This window comes from Phaseolus vulgaris, chromosome 9 (assembly GCF_000499845.2).
Source record: "Phaseolus vulgaris cultivar G19833 chromosome 9, P. vulgaris v2.0, whole genome shotgun sequence".
Taxonomy (NCBI): domain Eukaryota; kingdom Viridiplantae; phylum Streptophyta; class Magnoliopsida; order Fabales; family Fabaceae; genus Phaseolus; species Phaseolus vulgaris.
Window position 1 is genome coordinate 17,891,269 of NC_023751.2, and position 20,484 is coordinate 17,911,752.

Here is a 20,484-nt window from a genome sequence, read left to right on the forward strand (position 1 = left end):
GTTTTTATCCATAAGCACCAATATTGGGTTCCGGATAAATCCATCCTCAAGCACCAATATTAGGTTCTGGATAAATCCATCCATAGGCACCAAAGACATGGACATAGTTGGATTTTAAAAACTTCGTCGGGTGCAGAAAGTAATTGCCAATTATTTTATGCTACTAGGTCCGATACATGGCCCATTAAATTCTAAACAACTTTATATAATTTATTTAAGCTAAAGTCTGACCCAAAAATAATGTTGACTAGTCAACTAACACTCAGTCTTCTTGTGTTCTTTTGACCAAGGCTCTAGTTTATGTTTTGATAAGTTGGAAGTCTTATTGGATATGTTTGTACATTCCTTTACTCTATAGTCATCTCCTTGATTGGAATTACAAAAATAAATAAAAGCCCAATTAGACCCATATTTACAAATAAATCAACATTATTTTAGTGTATATTTTATATTATCTCTCCATACTACATGATTTGTAAGAAGTTTTAGCATAGTCATTTCAATTATCATATGTAAAACAACGTAAATTATAAAAACAAAAATATCAACACTCAAACATTTTTTACCTTTAGAAATGAGTATTACACTAATAAAAATGCGTAATACCATGTTAAATTTTTGTTGGACCCAAATAAAAAATTTCAAAATATTTTTTTTTTAATTTTCATGCATTTGTTTTGTTTTGGAGAAAACTAAACATTCTTGAAAGCCAAACTTCATTTTGCATATTTAATTAAATATATCGTCTTATGACGGATGTTGTAAGGTGCTGACACATTCCTTACATGTAACAGACTCTCAAATCTTAAATTCAATTCCGTATATTAGTATTTTGTTTGATTAGTTTTTCCTAATAAATCATGGTAGTGACTCTCTTATTGTTTTTTAAAGTTTTTTTGTTCGTATTCATTGACGATCTTGATATGGACAATTGGGATATATTATTTATTACATGAGAGATAACTGGTTGAATTTTGAACATTAGACAAATGATTTTGATATATGCTTAATGAATTTTTGAAATTATATTTGAGAATTTATGAAGAATTTATTCCTTTAATTGTATTTTTTAAATAAATGCATGTATATAAGTTTGTTTTTAAAACTCCAATCACCTATTATGATTATGTGCATTGTTTACTAATTATAAAAAGAAAATCTCAACTAAAGTAGGAAAGGATTATATGTTTATGTTATTATTGTATTTATTTTAAATATGTTTATATTATAATTTATGAGGAGAAAGAAAGTTTATTTTAAAATTGTTTAAAGTGTAATATGAATATTATTTAAATACTCATTTATCTAATTAATATTATGCTAATGATTAGTGCTTGGTTATATATATACAATTATTTTTTTCTGTAATTTTTTTTTTAAATTGCACATGTTTGCACATGGTCATGTTTAGTTAAGAACTTATTACTTATAAGGGTTATTAAACAATAAAATCTAAAAAAATAGTAGAAGGGGCAAAAAGAAGAAAAAAAAATTGTATTTAGGACCAAAAGCTAAATCTACATATTTATAAGAGATAAATAAAAATAAAAACAAAAACATCTAGAAATATTTTTTTTCATCTCAAAACTAAAATAAATAAAAAAACACTATATTAAAGAAAATCTAGAAGTTTAACATCCCTAAACCCTAAACCAAACCCTAAACAATAAACTCTAAAATTCAAACTCAAAATCCTAAACCCTAACCTATAAAGATTTATTTTAATTGTTTTAGTTTGTGATGAATTTTTTTATTTTTAATTATAATAATATTTTTTAAATATTTTTTAATAAAAAATATAGAAGTTACTGAAGATTTATCTTCTGTGAATAATAATTAGACTTATTTAATTAATATTAATTACAATAATTATATTTAAAATTCATTTTAATTAATTGAAATATTTTTGACAATTTCAACATTAATTTTTAAACGTATTAATGCGATGAAGTGAATACATTTTTCTAAAATGAGTAAATAATAATTTTAAATGAAAATATGGTATTCAACATATTTACATTCTTATTCTTTAAAGTTAATATAAATTCAATATATTTAAAAAAATATTTTGTGGTTAAGTAGTTAATTCTTAATTATGGTAATATTTAAAAAAACTACTAAAAAAAGTTGACCTAAAATATGTCTTTTTAACTGTTATTTTTATCCTTAATTAAAAAAAAAGCTGACAGCAAAGATTACTCCAGAAAATGATAAGTTAGTGGAGAAAATTATTTTTTAAAAAAGTGCATTTTTTAATATTTTTATACATATTTGGTTATCGTTAAAATAAAGGTGTTAATGAAATTGTTGTTAATGAAATTAATTTGTCGGAATATTTTTATTTTCCTCATTTTTGTATGAAATGAGACAGATAATTTTATAAACTTTTAACAAAAAACAATTAATTGGAAAAGAGATTTAATTTTTTTTTTAAAAAGAATATGAAATAGCTTGTATTTTATTTTTAAACCTTTAATTTTGAAGTAGTAGTAGATTTCAAGAAAAAGGGTGAAACTTAACCTTAATGTTAAACATTTTTCAAATTTCAACAATAAAGTAGCCGTTATTAAGCTGGGGCAACGGCTATGAGAAGTGACACGGCAACATCACCGTCTGAAATTTGCTTTTCATTATATTTCTTCTTTTTATTTTGAGTGTTGGCTTCTGCTGTCGCCTCCATTTTCAGATTTCATTTTCTTTTTCTTCTTCTTCGGATTCGTATAAGCGTGAGTGAGCGGCGTAAGGATCTTCCCAGTTATCTTGAATTTTGTTTATGTTCTTTTAACGGATCTTGCTTTTCTTCTTCTTCTTCCAATTTTTCTGATTCATGTTTATGCTTCCACTCAGTATAGCAGAGCCAATGGACGCCTCAAAGGAAAATCGCCTGCCATCGTTTCCGCTTCTGCCCTCTTCAGATCTTCAAGGTTGGTTCCTTCCTTATTCATTCTTGTTTTAATAAGAATAATTGGTATACGAGGACGAGTTTTGAGGTTTCGTTGTTTTTAATGTTTCTCCCTTTCCTTGAATCACAAAGGGCATCCAAGAATGGAGGAGACTCTGAAGCCCCTCCATCACCGGCTGCCTCTCCGCAGCATCAATCAGAATCTTATGCATAACAAAAGTCCTGTTCATGCCTGGTACAATTTGACTCCAATCTCTCTCTCTAATGTTTGACAACACTTCAAAATACATTCTTCTTTTTCTAATTTCTTTGATGATACAGCAATAGCAAAGGACACACAGTTGGGCACCACCAAGCTCCTCAGCCTCATGTATGTACTCTTCTCTTTCCATAAACCAGATGTGGATAATTTTATTTTCCTTTTTTTAATTTTGTTTACTCTCTCATCTCTCCTATCTATCCTGTTATGTCAGGCAACTAAGAAACAGAACCCGTTGGCCCCAAACACAAGTTACCACCTAGACTCTGAAATCATAGATATTGACGATGATGATGACGAGGATGCTAGTGACAATGCAGTTCCTGTGTTCGTCAAGCATACTGAAGCCATGCTCGACGAAATAGACAGGATAGTAAGTATTTCAACTTTTCATCTCATTTTCTGCGTTTTTTGGCACAGCATCATAATGTCATGTGCTCCTCTGTTTCTCAGGAGGAAATTGAAATGGAAGATGTGCAGGAACCTGTTTTAGACATCGACGCCTGCGATAGGAAAGATCCACTTGCAGTTGTTGAGTACATTGATGATATCTACATTCTCTACAAGAAAATTGAGGTAACATTTAATTTCTGCTAACTGCCTAGACATGTACGCTAGTGAGCCGCATCATCAACACATAGTACACTGCCAATATTTAAGATCTGGCTGGTTGGTTCTTGTAATGAACAGCTGTTCTTTAAAATTACAAAATTAAGTAGACATTTTTTTGTTGGTTTTGGACATTCATGGCATTGTTCCTCCAAATAGTTAAAAAAAAAAAAACTCCTTCATAGATCAGAGCAACATCAAACAGGACAGAGCGCTTTTGTGGCTTTGATTTTGTCAATTGCCTTCATACAAACTGATTGATCAGATGGGAAAATGTTAACCCATTAGTTCTTTTGCAGAATTCAAGCTGTGTCTCTCCAAATTACATGACTAGTCAATTTGACATTAATGAGAGGATGAGAGCTATTCTTATTGACTGGCTTATTGAGGTACATTTTCATTTTCATGTGTATGTGACAAGTCTTTTAAGTGTTGAGGTTGAGTTTCTCAAAACTTAATCAAGCTTTATTGCATCTAACAGGTGCACTACAAATTTGAGCTTTTGGAGGAGACATTGTTCCTTACTGTCAATCTCATAGACAGGTTCCTGGAGCGTCAGTCAATGATCAGAAAGAAACTTCAGTTAGTTGGTGTAACAGCTATGCTAATAGCTTGTAAGTACGAGGAGGTTTCAGTCCCTACCGTTGAGGATTTCATTCTGATAACGGACAAGGCATATACAAGAGATGAACTTTTAGATATGGTAAGCAGTTTATGCTTCATTGTTCTTTTTCTTTTTTTATTTCCCTTTTTTTTTAGAAAAGCATCTAATGAAACATGTGCCAATAGGAGAAATTGATGATGAACATCTTGCAATTCAACTTGTCTGTGCCTACTCCATACATGTTCATGAGAAGATTTCTTAAGGCAGCTCATTCTGATAAAAAGGTGAGTAATGCAGCACTGTTTACTATGAATATAATACCAAAGTAACTTAACCAGTATGGGATCTATGAAACTGTATCAGCTGGAGCTCTTGTCCTTCTTCTTGGTTGAGCTTTGCTTGGTGGAATGCAAAATGCTGAAGTTTTCACCATCTTTGCTAGCTGCTGCAGCCATATACACAGCTCAGTGTAGCATGTACCAGTTTAAGCAATGGACTAAGACTAGCGAGTGGTATACTGATTACTCAGAAGAGCAGCTTTTGTGAGTTGTTTTTGCAATGTCTTTATAGTGGTCAGTTTTTGTGAGTTGATTTTGCTGAATTTCTCAAGTGTAACGTTTATTCCTTCTTTGTGATGTCAGAGAATGCTCAAGGCTGATGGTTACTTTCCATGGGAAAGCTGGATCAGGGAAACTCACTGGTGTATATAGAAAGTACAGTACATTGAAGTATGGCTGTGCCACAAAAATAGAACCAGCTCTGTTTTTACTGGATAATTAATGGGAACGCGCATGAACTTCTGGTTAGCAATTTCCATAAGATGGCTTTGGTTGTTTGGAGAGTTTTTTAGAAGTTTGTTTTGAGAACTTCACAAGACCCAGCTGCATACATAAGTTGTGGTGGATGTAAACTCTAAGGGGACCTTTCATAGAAGATTGTATAAAATGGCTATATTACTAAGTGGTATAGAAACACCCGTTTCTACTAGATAATTAAGGGAATGCAAGTAAACTTGTAGTTTTGGTTGTTTTGAGAGTTTGCTTGTAGTTTGCTTTGAGGAACTCCACAGGCCTATCAACAGAAACTTAAGTGTTGTTGTCTTTTAAGTGGTGTTTTTACTCTTAAACTACTACTATTACTTCTAAAAGTTATGTAATGGTTGCGATAACATAAAATTAGTAGGTTAGTAGTTTGGGATTTAAAGTTTAGACAAAATAGTTCTAACTTCTAGTGCAATTTCATTTACGTATTATATGGTCACAGTTCTAGAAGTTATGTAATGATTGCGATGAGATTAAAATTAGGGTTAAGTTTAGGATTTAGGGTTTATATAAAATACGTCATCCAATTTCATTTACGATCCCTCAATATGGTCACAGTTTTTCAAATTACATTTCCGAAAGGAAAAAAAATGCACAATTGCACTTGTGAATAAGCACAATTTGTCCCTAAAAGATAAACCTTCATAATTCTTAAATGATAGAAATTTTATGTGTGATTCTTCAAAATGATCATCATGTGGGGGCATGCACCAAGGGATGAAAATGAGTGGTTTTATGGGAGCAAGTACAAAAATTATTGTCATGGGTAAAAATGGTCTTAAAGAATTGTTGAAGGTAGGAAGGAATTTTCACTTACAGCCTCTTTGGATTTGAAGACGGATATACCCTTTTTACAGTGAAAGAAAGAGAATGCACGAAAATCAAAATTGAAAATAATGAACACCAAAAGCAACCAAATTGAGGGGCAAAATTTTCTCTCCACCTCCATAGTTCTTCCAACACATTCTTAATAAATGTGAAATTCCCTTTTTATCATTTCTTAAGAATTCATTTTTTTTTAATCTATCATATTAAAAAATTCGTTATATACAGTGGGATCCACATATCGGATTGTACAATATATTATCAAAAAAATATGGGAATCCAGTATATTATTAGGATTTACAAATTCAAATTGTACAATCTCGAATCGAATTTTAACTTTTAAATTGTTGATTCCAATTTGCATATTTCAAATAGAAGGTGATACGGTAAAAACTGAAAGAAAACTCACTTCAACAGTCACTACAACCAACCACAAACAACCACTCCAATGAAGCACAAGTAACCCAAATGTTTACGCCTCTTAATAACCTAATAACATAATATTTTAATTATAGTTATTTGTTTTTTAATTAAAAAGAATATTATATTATTAAAATGGGTTGTAAAGTGAACATTATTTATTTAAAATTTATTTTAATTCTAACTTATATTTTAAAATTTAGTTTTATATTAAATTATTAAAAAATATTTTTTAAATATATATTAAAAATTTATTTCATTAGATAAATAATATCTATTCTAAACTTTCCACTAAATTTTTTATTTTTTTCTTTCTTTCTTTTTCACTCTCTCTTTAATCTAAACGAAACAAAGTATATAGGTAAAATATTGAACTCAGATTATGGATACTTAAATTAGTTCTTTAAGGAGTATGATTACAGTTAGAATTAGGACAAAGTTAGATATCCTTTTCGTGTGTAGCAATATTATTACTTAATTATTTAGTTGAGACAATTTAAAACTTTTTAGGATTAAATCCCGTTACAATAATATTGATTATAATAATGTTTGTAGGTCACACAACTCATAGTTTAACTGCTTTTGAGAATAATATAATATTAAGTACAAGATGAAAAACAATCAAAGGCACAAGAAAATATTTCATAGTCATAATTTCTATATTGATTGTAACATTATGCAAATATTGATTTTTCACTTAATAATAATTAAGTGTTGCAATCAAATAATAATTAGAGTTGTTTTTAACAAGTAGAACGATTACTATTAATATATTACAAGTTTGTTAATATAGACATCATTATAAAGAATAAAATTATGATAAAATTAGGATGTATTAAAACATCTTAAACATATGTATGTGTGATTCCTTTTAATGATATTATATAAATGTTACATTATTAACTTATCAAAATAAAGACTCTCTTATTTTCTGGGATAACATATGATGGATGCTCCGATAACAATATGATAGCGGGTGGTCTGATAAGACCAACAAATACTTGTTAGGATAGGCTCGAAATGACTCTGATACCATATTACGGGGACTTTAAGCCTAACTCAACCCCATAAAACCGACTCATAAGGTGAGGTTTGCACCCACTTATATACAATGAAATATCCTCATCTCTAGTTGATGTGGGATCTCCAACATTTTGTAAAATTAAAATTAAATTCTCTCTTTACTTCAACAAAGAATGCTTACAAGTGAGTGCCCAACCTATAAGTTGCATCCTCCTTTCATTGTAGGCAAATTCTCCCTACACCATATCAGTTTTAACTGACACCTAACATATCCGTGTGAAATGACCATAACATTCTTAATGAAATGGAAAGTAGGTTACACTTAAGTACACCCAACACCTGGCAGCCAAGCACAATGTTCTTCATTCTTTCTTTTGGACATTCTCTTCCGGAAGTCTTACACACACGCAGACAACGTTCAGGCGTCGTTCAGGCAACATTTTTGAGACACTTCGATGGCGACAGAGAGCGAAGGCACCAAAGAAGGAGATGCGTCACAGAACAACAAGTTTTCACTTTCATGTGGGTTCCAGACATTTTTCATTTGTAATTGTGTTATGAGTTTCGGATGTGTATATCCGGTTGAGTTTTGGATGCTTATGTCCTGATGAACCTTTTCTTTGGTTAGTTCCGGATATTAGTATCTGTAGGCAAAACTGACACTTCTGGATACCGATATCCATAGACAAATTTGTGACTTCTGGATATTAGCATTCGTAAGCAAATATGTGACAAAGAAAAATTGAATTTAAAAAGTTACGTCAGATGCATATAAAAAATGATATGGTGCTGCTAGAAATTGCCTTCATTGCAATGTAGAAACTATGGATATTCAATCATGGGCTACGTTATTTATTTTCTTTTGCTAACAACAGCTAAGTCAAAATCCACATTCAAAATACACATTCAAAATACATCATTAGAAATATTAAGAACTATGAAGAATCTAGTTTATAGTAGTAGTAAGAGCAAACCTTCATTATCAAGAGCTCATAAAATAAACAAAGGGAATCTATTGAAACTTACATGTTTATCCTAAAAATACCAATAAAACTAGGTAGATAAACTAACTACTCATAACTATTGAATTTTTATTACACTAGTTCAATTTTTACCAAATATTATTGAAATGGATAGGAGAATTTTAAATTATGTAAATGAACAAGACGTGTCAACGTGAAAATACAAATTGTTACATAACCAATCAATATTGTTTTTTTATTCAAAAACTTTGTTCATTCCAATTATAAAAGCAACTGTCAATATATGTAAACCATAGAATATAAATTTAAACCGTTATGAGTCGTGATTGCAGTGATTGCATAATACGACTTTGTTTAGGATTATACTAAAATCGTGTTGGTCAAACATTATTTTAGTGTTAATAATGAAGTCGTGTAATTCAACTATGATTTGTTTAGCATGTATTTTTCCCCGTAATGGTTAATAAAGTTGTGTTAGGTTATCATGACTTTAGTTACATGGTATTGAAAATCGAATTCGTGTATAATTGACACTACTTCAATTATGTATGGATTGTACTAAAGTTGTGTTGAATTGACACAACTTCAATTATGTGTGAATTATATTAAAATTTGACATGACTTATCTGCATGTAAAAATGTTATACAATTTTATATTTTTCTTCTTTTTCATTGAATTTTTTAAACAAATCATTATAAAGATAGTAAATTTTTTTATTTTAATTATATTATAAAATCAAAATTGGGATTTTACTAAACTTTTTTCTAAAAAATTTCTACACTTAAACATTTTTCTATTTTGTTGTTTCTCCCAAGCCAAATTAAAATTAATCTCAATATTTTTAATTAATTATTTTAAATCATGTTTCTCTATTATACATTTTTTTCCTCCCTTTTTAAATGAATTGCAAAAGGAAAAAAAACAAGTCAAAATTCAAGAGAGCTAAATTCTGACCTAATTTTTTTTAGCACCTAGAACCATTATGCATAATTGAGAACTCGTTCTGTCAGGGTTTAAATTCTGAAGTTGCATAATAAACAAAAACTAGTTTGAAATAAAGTGTGAGAGGATATTTAGAGAATATTTTTTAATTGAGTTCACTATGGAGAAAAAATGAGTTGCCCACTGTTACTTGATCGACATTGATTGTCATCTTTATTTCATTGTAACATATGGAAACGTGTGCTAAGTACGATTCAATACCAAACCGGTTAGAGACTACTTCTAACGAAAGAGTAGCTTACCACGGCCGGGTGTAGGGATGAACAACAATAATCAGACTTTTCCTAGTAAAGAGATCAAACGAATTCCTCTTCTGAATCATTGTACAACTCCTCAAGTACTTAAAAACCCTGTGTGGAAATCAGTTTGTTTTCCTTTGAAAGTACATTTATGAGTAGTAGTGTCCAAACCCAAAATGTTTTCATCTTATTCATCATCACAAATTCATTCATCTTAATGGTAGTTGACAAAGTGAAGTATTCGTGAATCATCTTCCCAAGCCATCATATGTTCAATCATATTCTGCAATTGGCAGCTGAAAAGATTGTAAAAGAGAAGAGAGAAAGAATCAGAAATTATGTGGAGTTAATACAGCAGCAATGTGCCAAGTCAAAGGCAAATGTAATACATTAGAAGCAGCCCAAATAGCATGGCCAGAAGGAGTACATCTAGAGCAAGAATAAATTTCATTACTTTCTACTTCTACCCCTCAAAATCCTAAACTAGCCTGCATGATGTTGTAGTAATAAAATGGTAGTGAATAAGTGGGTAAATGCGAGTCAATCATAAGTTATTCGCCCCAGTGAGATTGTTTTGCAATTTTTCTTTCCAGTTCACATGGGCATTGGAGCTAGTCCATGTCAACAAACAAAGTGCTTCATGCCAAATTTAAGCAGAATTGCAGCAGAGCAAACACTTTGTCATATTCTAAGAATGGATCTTTATTCCTTATTAATTACATTTCAAATGGCAGGTCACTTTGTTTTAACAAGAAATAAAACGAAATCAAATGCATCGATTGATTGGAACCCAACTCCTAGAAACTAAGTGTCAGTCGCAGTCTCGCAGAACTGCTCAGCATCTAGTCCAGTTGGATTATGCATGACAGAATATTTCATATAAAACATAATAACTATTTTGACATTATATTATGCGAGTTGCAATTTCTTTTTAATTGCCTAAAAAGCACATTATAATTAATTGTTTGAAGATTTAAAAAAATTAATTAAATTGATTGTGTTTGCCATCGCAGCAGAATAAAATAAACCATCAATCTATCTCTAAAATATTACCCTCTCCTAAAGTAAACAAATTATTTAAGTAATCCTTCACGTATAGGAAATCATACTAAATAGTTCCCCAAGCATTGAAAATCTTTCGAATAACTCCTGGAAATTAGTAAAATGTATAAACATAGGGACAAACTGATGGATATTCAATACTTTATAGAAGTTACTTGGATAATTTCATTACTTTAAGGACTACTTAGAAAATTATTTTTGCTAACACAGGAAAATTAAACCATCAATTTAATCTCTAAAGTATGCTCTCTCTCTCTCTCTCTCTCTCTCTCTCTCCTAAATTTCCTAAAATAAACAAATATAAGTAATCCCTCAAGTATTAGAAATCATACTAAATAATTCTCTAAGTATTGAAAAATCTTTCAAATTAGTCCATGGATATTAGTAAAATAAATAAGTACTAAATTTTTGGATATTTAATGCATTAGAAGTTACTTATATAACTTCATTACTTTAAGGACTATTTAGAATACAACTCCATTGAGATAAATATTTTCTAAAACAAAAATTATTTGGTAGCTAACTCTGACTTAACCGTGGACTAATTATATAAGACAGCTTAGTGTGTACTTACTGCAATACACAAACTGATTCAGATCGAGAGTAACTCTGCCTTGTTTTGCTGTATCAAAAGAGTTAAACAGATTCCTGCAAATAAAAATATAAAAGTTCAACGAGGTAGGAAAAAATGGCGCCCTGTTAGAAATCTGTGGCTTTCCTTTCCCGGATTTTGTATAAAATGAGAACATACCGTGCTGATTGTAAAAATATACATATTGATATGAAGTCGTCCAGCCGAAGCCTTCCATTTTTACTTTGATCGAAGCTCTAAGAAGGATTAAAAAAATAATTTAGCATGGTCTTTGCATTAATGTGTAACGCGAATTCCAACTAAAGTTTACTTTAGGTGTCAAAACAAGGAAAAGTAGCTATAAGTCAAACATAATGCATCATAGGATTCTCCATCTCACTACTAATATACATTCAAGCTATCATTCCAAGAAAGGAACAAAAAGAAATGAGTATATAAAGATGTTTTACCTCACAGACAGAGTAAAAAGCAGGAGAATCCAGCTTGAAACCAATTTTTACCAAAGCCTGGAAGCATTTAGAATTCATCAAGATGAGTTGCAAGAGAGAATGTTATGTGAAATAAGCAGAGTTTTGTAGTCTCTCATTACTGGAAAAAGATAAATGCTAGCAACGCACAACACACTTTCTCACAGATAGGAAGTCATAAAACTGTTAGGTCTCACATCTTATTAATGACTCTCTTGATTTTGTAGTTTTCAATAAGCAATAAAAGGGTGTGTTCCTAGCACTCAAGGAAAAAACAGATCATGCACGGACACCACTGTAAGATGAGAACATGCAAGATTACACCAACAAAGGACCTTGATATTTTGTTTCTACAGGTGGGAGATTAGTTTTAAGAACTATAAGCACAATTGGGTGGAATAAAATAGTTACAGTAAGTACACGGTATAACTCAGAATAATTTAAAAAATATACCTCAAATACGTCATCAGGTACAAGAAAACCACGACCCCTGCATCAACGAGAGCCTATCAAATGTTAGGACTCATCCATTCAATCCTCATGAAAAGCACACAAATAAAAAATTATGTAATTATTTAAATTTGAATCACAAAGCCCCTGACTTTACTCTCTAAAGTGAATCCCTCACTTTAGGGAAGCCAAAGCGACTACTTCTGTATTTTGGGTGATTCAATAGTACTATCCACCAATCTACTGATTGGCACTCTATCACATAAAAGGTATTTAGACTTTTAGACTTTATAGAAGCAATGGGCCACAATAGTATTAAGATTCGAACCACCCACAGTCGCATGGTTTACGAACCTTCACATTAACAGTTTCTTTCGGAAAGGTCGTCCATCACTTCTTAAATCTAAGTAGGTGTAACTATAAAGGAAAATAATTTATAAAAAGAGACACGAGACGACATTGCATAAACTTATAACGGTGGTGAAAACAAATAAAATGATGATGACCTCTCTAGATCCGAAAATGCATGTTGAACCTGCAAAGCCATTTATTTAAGTCGTATAAGAATACACTGGGTAAATATCATAGGATAACTCGAATTTCTCTATCGAAACGTGATGTACCTGCAGATAAGGGAGGGCATGACTTAGGATGAAAAAAATATGATAATTGAGGTAGTCTTACAGACATGTGATGCGATGTGAATCAGTGTTATGAGGTGTAGAATGTAGAGTAATTCAGCACAAGTAAGAGTAAGTAGTAACCTTAAGAAGGAAGTTGTTGAGTGCAACAAATTCTGAAATTGTTTGAGGGTTAGAGAAAGTGGAATGTTGGAATTAGATAAAATAAAAAAAAAGGCAGGAACAGAGTAAGAAAAAAAGTGGAAAGTGGATAATAGGGTAGTGAGAATGTGTACCTTGAAAGTTCATGGTACCATTTCTGTCGAAATCGTACATCCTATGGAACGGCATAGAATGGATGAAAGCAGAAATTGAGAGTTAAAAGATAATGAGAGGAATTAAAACGGAGAAGAAGAAGAAACCTGATCATCTGGTGAACCACCGAGAGTGGGAATTGCAGGTTGCCCACAGCCAGAGCTTCCTGAGAAAGAGAAGAATAAGAAAAAAGAAAGATTAAGATTGCATCGCCGGAACCAACAAACACTCTTTTACCTTCAGCTGCACCGCCGTAATGTTTCCACTTTTCTCCGAGTCAACGCGGTCAAACCATTCCTGTAATGTTACCCTGTTCTCCATCCTCTTTCGTTTCGCACAAACTTCTTCCTTCCTGTACCCAACTAGCAAAAATACCTTTGTTCAACCTCGTCAAAACACCGTCGTTTCATGTTTATCAATTAATAAATGAAAACAATTTAATTTCCTTTTTTATTTTATAATTTATAATTTATAAAAAGAAGAGTAATAAAAAGAACGAAAGCAGAGCGAAGGCAAGGCAGTGGAGAGAAGAGAGACGTGTAGTAATTAAATTGATTGCGATATTATATTACTAATGTAACCTATTTTATTTATTTATATATATTTTAGGAGGGAGGGAGGGAGAGAGACGTTGTTCGGGAGGATTTTGGGGGAAAAAAAGGGTTTCCTTTGGTGAATTGAATTGAATTGCTTAGTTGGTTGGCATGAGGAGACGATCCAGGTGAGGTGATGCTGTCGAATTCATCATTCATCAATTCAATCAATCTGCCAATCCATCATTCATCAATTCAATCAATTTACAGTGTTATTGTGTTGTTATCCATGGGCGTTATTCACGTCCACTGATCCAATAAATCTGGTGATGTGTGAGTTGAATTGAGGTATATATAGTGGTGCGCGTGTGTGTGTGGGAGTGATTGGTCAATGAACGACACCAGCATTCTCATCCAATTGGTTTCCTCGCCTCCCACATGGGCAATTGTAATCGCAGCTGCATTTCTCCTCCCCACCCTCGCTTTCTCCATGTATCTTTTGTTCGAGCATCTTTCCGCTTACAAGAATCCCGAGGAGCAGAAGTTCTTGATTGGGGTTATCCTAATGGTTCCCTGCTATTCTATTGAATCTGTGAGCCCACACTTCTTTACACTACATATTATTACATATTACATGTTATATTATATCTCTGCTCACTTTCCTCTTCCCTCCAACCCCAACCAGTTTGTATCATTGGTCAATCCATCAATCGGGGTCGATTGCGAGATTCTCAGGGACTGCTATGAATCCTTCGCCATGTATTGCTTTGGAAGATACCTTGTTGCCTGCCTTGGCGGCGAGGAAAGGACCATTCAGTTTATGGAAAGACAGACTCGTCTCTCTGTTAAAACTCCTCTTCTACAACATTCTTCTGACAAGGCCACTATCAACCATCCCTTTCCTCTCAACTACTTCTTTAAACCCTGGAAACTCGGTCATCGCTTCTATCTGATTGTTAAATTTGGAATTGTTCAATATGTATGCCATGCTTCTCTTCTCCATCTCCCCCTCTCTTTCCTCCTTTCTTTTTCCTCTATACTAACTCTCTCTAAACCTTTCAGATGCTAATCAAAGCTTTCACTGCTATTCTTGCTGTAATCCTTGAAGCCTTTGGAGTCTACTGTGAAGGAGAGTTTAAAGTAGGATGTGGGTAAGATACTCTCAAATTGCATTGTTCACCACCCATATCACATAAACACGTTCGATTTCCTTTTTACCTCTTGCTTTTTTTACTGTCTCTTAAAATAACTATTTTTTCCTTATTATTGCTATTCTTTGTTATCCTTTTAAATGATTGTTATTGTTCTATAGAACATTCAAAATCTTTATATACGCAGCTATACATTTATATTATGTAGAGATTTGTGAAACTATGTTCACCAGTCACCTTCTCTTTATCGGTCGTTGACTGCTACATCTGTTATATTTAGCGTTTTGTATCACTTTTGCCCTTAACTAATAACTACTAGTCTTTGCTAACATAACATAATAAGAATATTCTCCTGGTCTATTCAGAACCCACTTTCTTCAATTTCTAAGGAGCTAATTATTAAACTACTCCAATTTCACATGAACAGAGATAACCGAGAAGGGAAACAGAATGTTTGAAAATAAACATGAAAATCTCATCCTGGAGGGAAACAAGAGTATCAGGCAAGAAAAAGAGGGGGGAAAAGGAAAGAAAGTATCCAATCATGGGAAATAGATTATAGATTATTAGATTACATTTCCATTTAGATACACCGTATAAATTTGTCCTATGACACCTAAACGGCTTTAACATAACCTGGTGTACCTGAGAATGGTAGCTTAAATTGTAGTCAGTAACAGCCATTCAAAATTGTTTTTTCTGTCTTGAAATATTTTTAACTAGAGAAATGCTAAATCGTCTTTAAATATTAGCTCGGTAATCCTACTACATCCTAATTATCTGAGGAGGAAAGAGACGAGGAAAGGGAAGTTTTAAGACTCTCTAAATATTAAATGCACGTGCATTTTTTTGTCTCTCTTTACTCTTGATGTAATTAGAAGGATTATTATTATGATGTATTCGAAATCCTCAGATAATCTTGTGATAAAATCTTTTAATTTGGTTTTTAACCAAGCCAATGGCATCATGTGATCTATGTAAGCTGACCTCATCTAGTGCGATAAGATTTTTGTTGTTGTGATTATTTGTTTAGAGGATCTAGCTTTTCTCTTTGGACTATATGTTTTTTACTAGATTCTTCAAGTAATTATTGCTGAATCTCTTGTGAGTTACTTTCATGCAAAGGTGTGTTTATTTCTATATTTGGCTGTTAAATTTGCTATCTTCATTTTAAATTTTCTGTTAAGCAATTCTGGTGGCAGGTTAAGGTTTTCAAGTTATATATAACTGCATGAGCTATCTGCTACATTTGTAGGTATCCTTATACGGCAGTGGTTCTGAATTTTAGTCAGTCGTGGGCTTTGTACTGCCTTGTTCAATTTTATACTGTTACAAAGGACGAACTTGCTCATATAAAACCATTGGCCAAGTTTTTGACATTTAAATCAATTGTGTTCCTCACTTGGTGGCAAGGTGTGGCAATTGCTCTTCTGTGCACCTTTGGTTTGTTCAAAAGTCCCATTGCTCAAGGCTTGCAGTTCAAGTCAAGTGTCCAAGATTTCATCATTTGCATTGAGGTAGATTTCGTCCTTTTATGTTTGCCTTGCTTCATTTTTGTTTGGCAATTGCATTAGGAACTGTGACAGCATTTTAATTGAATTTCTTTTGTATCTATATTATCTTACAGCTGACTGTTGTAAGGAAGCATTTTGTGCAACCATTAACCATGACTAACTCAGTTCCTGGTCCTCCATGGTCCAGAATGCCTGGTGAACATGGTCTGGGAAATGAATGCTCTCTTTTTAATCATAGTCTTGGTGGGAAGTAAATTGTGCAATTTGAGTGTGGAAATTTTCTCTAGATGGTTTATTTTAGTTTGCTGCTAATTGATCTGTCTAAAAGCATGTAGATTCAAGACACAATTATCTTTGTTGGATTATTAAACGGTGTGCTTAAATATAATATGATTGTTTTTCATGGAACTGGGTATTTTTTTGTAAATCCAACTTTTAAACTGATGTAGATTTTTTTTTCTTTATAAAAATTATCATGCTAGGCATTACAATGAAATCTGATATCTTAGCTAGACTGACACTCCAAATTTCAACTATCATCTGTCTAATGTAGATTGGTTTATCAGTATATTGATTGTTTAATTAATTTTGATAATGACCCGGCATAATGTCATGGGATGACAATATGCCACACTGTGTTAGTTCATAATTTATATTTTCAGTGTTCTGTTACATTTTGCATGTAATTTGTCAACACTTTGTATTCATCAAGCACAGATGGGAATTGCTTCCATAGTTCACCTGTATGTGTTTCCAGCCAAGCCTTATGAGCTAATGGGAGACCGCCTTCCTGGAAGCATTTCAGTTCTGGGAGACTACTCTGCTGACTGTCCTCTGGACCCTGATGAGATTAGGGACAGTGAAAGACCCACAAAGCTGCGTCTTCCTACACCAGATGATGATACCAAGAGTGGGATGACAATTAGAGAGAGTGTTCGTGATGTTGTTATTGGTGGTGGTGGATATGTAAGTTTTCAAAAGTTTGCTAATATTACAACATTTCTTCTTCGTCTCTGGGCATGTGGTGCTAGTTAACACTGCGTAAAATCCCCTTTCCTAGTAAGGGTGAGGAAATTATATTATTCCCTCATTCTCTGAAAAATTAAATCCTAAAGTATTTATGAACTTATCATAAAGGGACTAATTGGTAGTTAATAAAAAAATGAAACAAACTATTTGTAAAATTATTCTGAGGGGAATTGGGTCAAATATTTCCTTTAGCTGGCCAGGTTCCAGCACCAAGTAGAAGAAATTGCTTTTAATGTTTTCAAAATTTCAGTACTGTGCATATTTTGCAAAGGGAAAAGAAAATAAAAAATGGGTTAAAATGTCCAACTACTTTGCATGCTATTTTTATTTATTTGAACCTGTTTGGACTGTCATTTCCTAATTTGTCTGCCAATTTGCAGTTTTTAAACAGCAAATTTTGTGGGTAAATATATATACAGATACAGATGTCCTCTTAATTGAAAACTTGATTGGGATACCAAATGTGCATACATTTATAAAAAAAAGAACAGATGAACACTATATAGGTAATAAGATCTTGGATAAGAGTAAGATGGAATAAGTGAGCTGCATCAATTTTTTTATTTGTTTACTTCAATTTTTAACCCCATTCTTATTAATTTATTTTCTAAAATATACCAACAAATATGACTTATTAGGAAATTTCAGGACAACTTCCAAAACTATGTTTTATTAGTAGTAGACAAATAATCGGCTTATTAATCATAAATGCCTTTCTTAATATTGTATCTGCTTCACCCTTTCTTTTTGACATTCAGATTGTTAAAGATGTGAAGTTCACTGTCCATCAAGCTGTGGAGCCTGTGGAAAAGGGGATTACTAGATTCAATGAAAAACTACACAGAATCTCCGAAAATATTAAGAAACATGACAAAGATGGAAGAAGAACCAAGGATGATAGTTGCATTGCCTCATCATCACCTGCAAGGAGAGTGATTCGAGGAATTGATGACCCCCTCTTGAATGGGAGTGTCAGCGATAGCGGCATATTGAGGGGGAAGAAGCACCGCAAGAAATCTGGTAATGCAAGTGGAGAGAGTGGAGGTGAGAGCAGTAGTGATCAAAGTTTTGGAGGCTACCAGATTAGAGGCAGTAGGTGGGTTACTAAAGAGTAGCCAATGATTAGGGAACAGCTTTTGAGTGGGAGGAATAATTTTTTACATGCTCAGGCTGGCTTTTCAAACATGTTTGGCGCATGAGAGTTCTGGTTGAATTTTTCTTGGCCCTCAGTCGAAATCTTGATATTCTTGTGCCATTACTATAAGGGGTCTTTCTGTATTTGTATAGAGGTTACTTCTGGCAGCTTCTTATGTTTTGTACCAAACTAGAAATTTCCAGCAGTTGCCAGAATAAGCCATTGTTTGTCGGGACCATATTATTTAATAGTGGCTGGGACTTTTAGAATTTATACTTGAATGATAATGTTAGTTTTATGCAGTTCAGAGATTAGAGAAATGTGTATAATTGCCTGATTTAAGGTGTAACATCCTATATTTTCCCCTATCTATAATCTATAATCTCTATGAAATATTAAAAGAAATATATAAACATAATACAAATATATCTACAATTCTTTCATATAATGTTTTAAAATATGTCTCTTCATAAGACTTGAAACATTTACATAAAATTAAAAACAAAATTTCAAAAGAAAATAAACATTTTTCATCATCCATCTTCTCATCGAGAAACTTTATAACCTGTAACATCATCTGCTTCCGTGTAAAATACACGATCATTGCAGATCAAAGAAAAACAACTACAAAACAAAGGGTAAACTAGGTATTTTTAAAACTTATAACATAAATATAACTTTAAACATCCACATAAATCCATCATTTCTCATGCATTTCACATAACCATCAAGTGTCTATAAACAAATTCAATATTCATTTTTCTTATGTGCATAAATAATCTTAATATCATCTTTCTCCTAGTATGACAGGGTTAACTCATATAACTTAGTCATTCATATGAACCTCCTTCGACCCTCACCACCTAAATAACTTCATCTATATGATTCCATTATCTCAGTAGAGTCAAGATATCTTATTCTAAATGAATTCCTAGTCAATGTATATCTTAAACAATCTTAACATGGTATTTTCTTTCCTGAAAATACTATGTCTTGATTAAAATTCATACCCTGAACCTCACAAAAATCTAACATCAAAGAATCAAATCATACAAAATTTTAGAATTTCCAAAACATACCACAATTCATCTACTAATCATATAAATGTCTAATTAAAGAGATTTTCAATTAAATATACATGAAATAAAAGTCTATATAACTTATAACTATACAAAAAGAAATAAACCAACCTTTTAAAAACAAATATATATAGAAAACAAATTTCAGATTTATTTGTTTTTTAGAGAGTCTAGCTTGAGCTAAAATCAAACCCGAGAGCACCCAAAATTTTAACTTGAGCTAGAATTTGCTAGCTTGAGCTAAACTCAACCCGTGAGCACCCATAATTTTAGCTTGAGCTAGAATTATCTAGCTTAAGCGAAATATGCAGAAATTTTTTGCATAACTTAATATACATATTAGATTATAAATCAACATCTCATTCAATTCATAAATTTATAAATCTACACATTAAATTGACAGTTCCTGATAAGCATGATACAATCACTCTCATTGAATCATTGAGCTATTATGTCCATCTATGCATATATATGATTTCTAATTCCAAAACCATTTAAAATCAAACAACCAATTCTCAATCACAACACTTTCAATTTCAATCAAACTACAATCTACTCAAAACAAGAAATCTTGCAACAAAATTTGGAATTGGTGACCACGTCACACTCACATTTAAATTTTCTAACCTAGGATTCTATTGAAAATTTTAAACTAGCTTCTCTTACTTGGACTTTAGCAGATGCTCACTAAGAGCTCCAAACTCACCAAAAGCTTAAAGATACTCTAACTATCTAAGATTTTGTCAGTCAATCTTGTAGAGTTAATTGACAAGAGTCCAATGACGGACTCCGATCGTTGATATGATGAGCGAGAAAGTCAAAATTTTAGAGAGAAGACATAGGAAAGGA

General features: G+C 32.2%; 3 protein-coding genes across 6 annotated transcripts; 2 read left to right on the forward strand and 1 right to left on the reverse strand.

Annotated features, from left to right (window-relative positions):
• Positions 1 to 2,585: 2,585 nt before the first annotated feature.
• Positions 2,586 to 5,480, forward strand: LOC137823070 (G2/mitotic-specific cyclin-2-like). Of its 2 annotated transcripts, none has more exons than XM_068628183.1 (11): positions 2,586 to 2,739; positions 2,848 to 2,924; positions 3,035 to 3,137; positions 3,224 to 3,272; positions 3,376 to 3,534; positions 3,615 to 3,737; positions 4,070 to 4,159; positions 4,252 to 4,473; positions 4,560 to 4,658; positions 4,738 to 4,916; positions 5,016 to 5,480. In XM_068628183.1, the coding sequence occupies exons 2-11, from the start codon at positions 2,861 to 2,863 to the stop codon at positions 5,152 to 5,154; spliced, it is 1,227 nt and encodes a 408-aa protein (XP_068484284.1). In that variant the 5' UTR covers positions 2,586 to 2,739; positions 2,848 to 2,860; the 3' UTR covers positions 5,155 to 5,480. The 2 variants fall into 2 exon arrangements, with proteins under 2 accessions (XP_068484284.1, XP_068484285.1); XM_068628184.1 differs by having other exon boundaries at positions 2,586 to 2,726.
• Positions 5,481 to 9,728: 4,248 nt separating this feature from the next.
• LOC137823073 (uncharacterized) lies at positions 9,729 to 13,601 on the reverse strand. The gene is made up of 10 exons (XM_068628189.1): positions 13,432 to 13,601; positions 13,302 to 13,360; positions 13,176 to 13,216; positions 13,024 to 13,055; positions 12,766 to 12,794; positions 12,263 to 12,299; positions 11,792 to 11,848; positions 11,502 to 11,578; positions 11,325 to 11,398; positions 9,729 to 9,984 (listed from the first exon to the last, which is right to left on the reverse strand). Exons 1-10 carry the CDS (start codon positions 13,513 to 13,515, stop codon positions 9,965 to 9,967), a joined length of 510 nt encoding a protein of 169 aa, XP_068484290.1. The 5' UTR covers positions 13,516 to 13,601; the 3' UTR covers positions 9,729 to 9,964.
• Positions 13,602 to 14,033: 432 nt separating this feature from the next.
• On the forward strand, positions 14,034 to 18,858 carry LOC137823071 (protein LAZ1). Of its 3 annotated transcripts, XM_068628187.1 has the most exons (7): positions 14,034 to 14,319; positions 14,413 to 14,706; positions 14,790 to 14,878; positions 16,134 to 16,395; positions 16,506 to 16,596; positions 17,150 to 17,358; positions 18,180 to 18,858. In XM_068628187.1, exons 1-7 carry the CDS (start codon positions 14,119 to 14,121, stop codon positions 18,534 to 18,536), a joined length of 1,503 nt encoding a protein of 500 aa, XP_068484288.1. In that variant the 5' UTR covers positions 14,034 to 14,118; the 3' UTR covers positions 18,537 to 18,858. The 3 variants fall into 3 exon arrangements, with proteins under 3 accessions (XP_068484288.1, XP_068484289.1, XP_068484286.1); XM_068628188.1 differs by lacking the exon at positions 16,506 to 16,596 and having other exon boundaries at positions 17,110 to 17,358; XM_068628185.1 differs by lacking the exon at positions 16,506 to 16,596 and having other exon boundaries at positions 14,034 to 14,706; positions 17,110 to 17,358.
• The last annotated feature ends 1,626 nt before the right edge of the window (positions 18,859 to 20,484 follow it).

Bases quoted from the DNA above. Each gene is read 5' to 3' on its own strand.
- LOC137823071 (XM_068628185.1), top strand. From the start codon at position 14,119: ATGAACGACACCAGCATTCTCATCCAATTGGTTTCCTCGCCTCCCACA. The intron at 14,879-16,133 runs GTAAGATACTCT...CTACATTTGTAG, and splicing joins GAGTTTAAAGTAGGATGTGG to GTATCCTTATACGGCAGTGG. The intron at 17,359-18,179 runs GTAAGTTTTCAA...TTTGACATTCAG, and splicing joins TTATTGGTGGTGGTGGATAT to ATTGTTAAAGATGTGAAGTT.
- LOC137823070 (XM_068628183.1), top strand. From the start codon at position 2,861: ATGGACGCCTCAAAGGAAAATCGCCTGCCATCGTTTCCGCTTCTGCCC. The intron at 2,925-3,034 runs GTTGGTTCCTTC...TGAATCACAAAG, and splicing joins GCCCTCTTCAGATCTTCAAG to GGCATCCAAGAATGGAGGAG. The intron at 3,535-3,614 runs GTAAGTATTTCA...TCTGTTTCTCAG, and splicing joins TCGACGAAATAGACAGGATA to GAGGAAATTGAAATGGAAGA.
- LOC137823073 (XM_068628189.1), bottom strand. From the start codon at position 13,515: ATGGAGAACAGGGTAACATTACAGGAATGGTTTGACCGCGTTGACTCG. The intron at 11,579-11,791 runs GTAAAACATCTT...AATCCTTCTTAG, and splicing joins CTTTTTACTCTGTCTGTGAG to AGCTTCGATCAAAGTAAAAA. The intron at 11,399-11,501 runs GTATGTTCTCAT...TTTTATTTGCAG, and splicing joins ATATTTTTACAATCAGCACG to GAATCTGTTTAACTCTTTTG.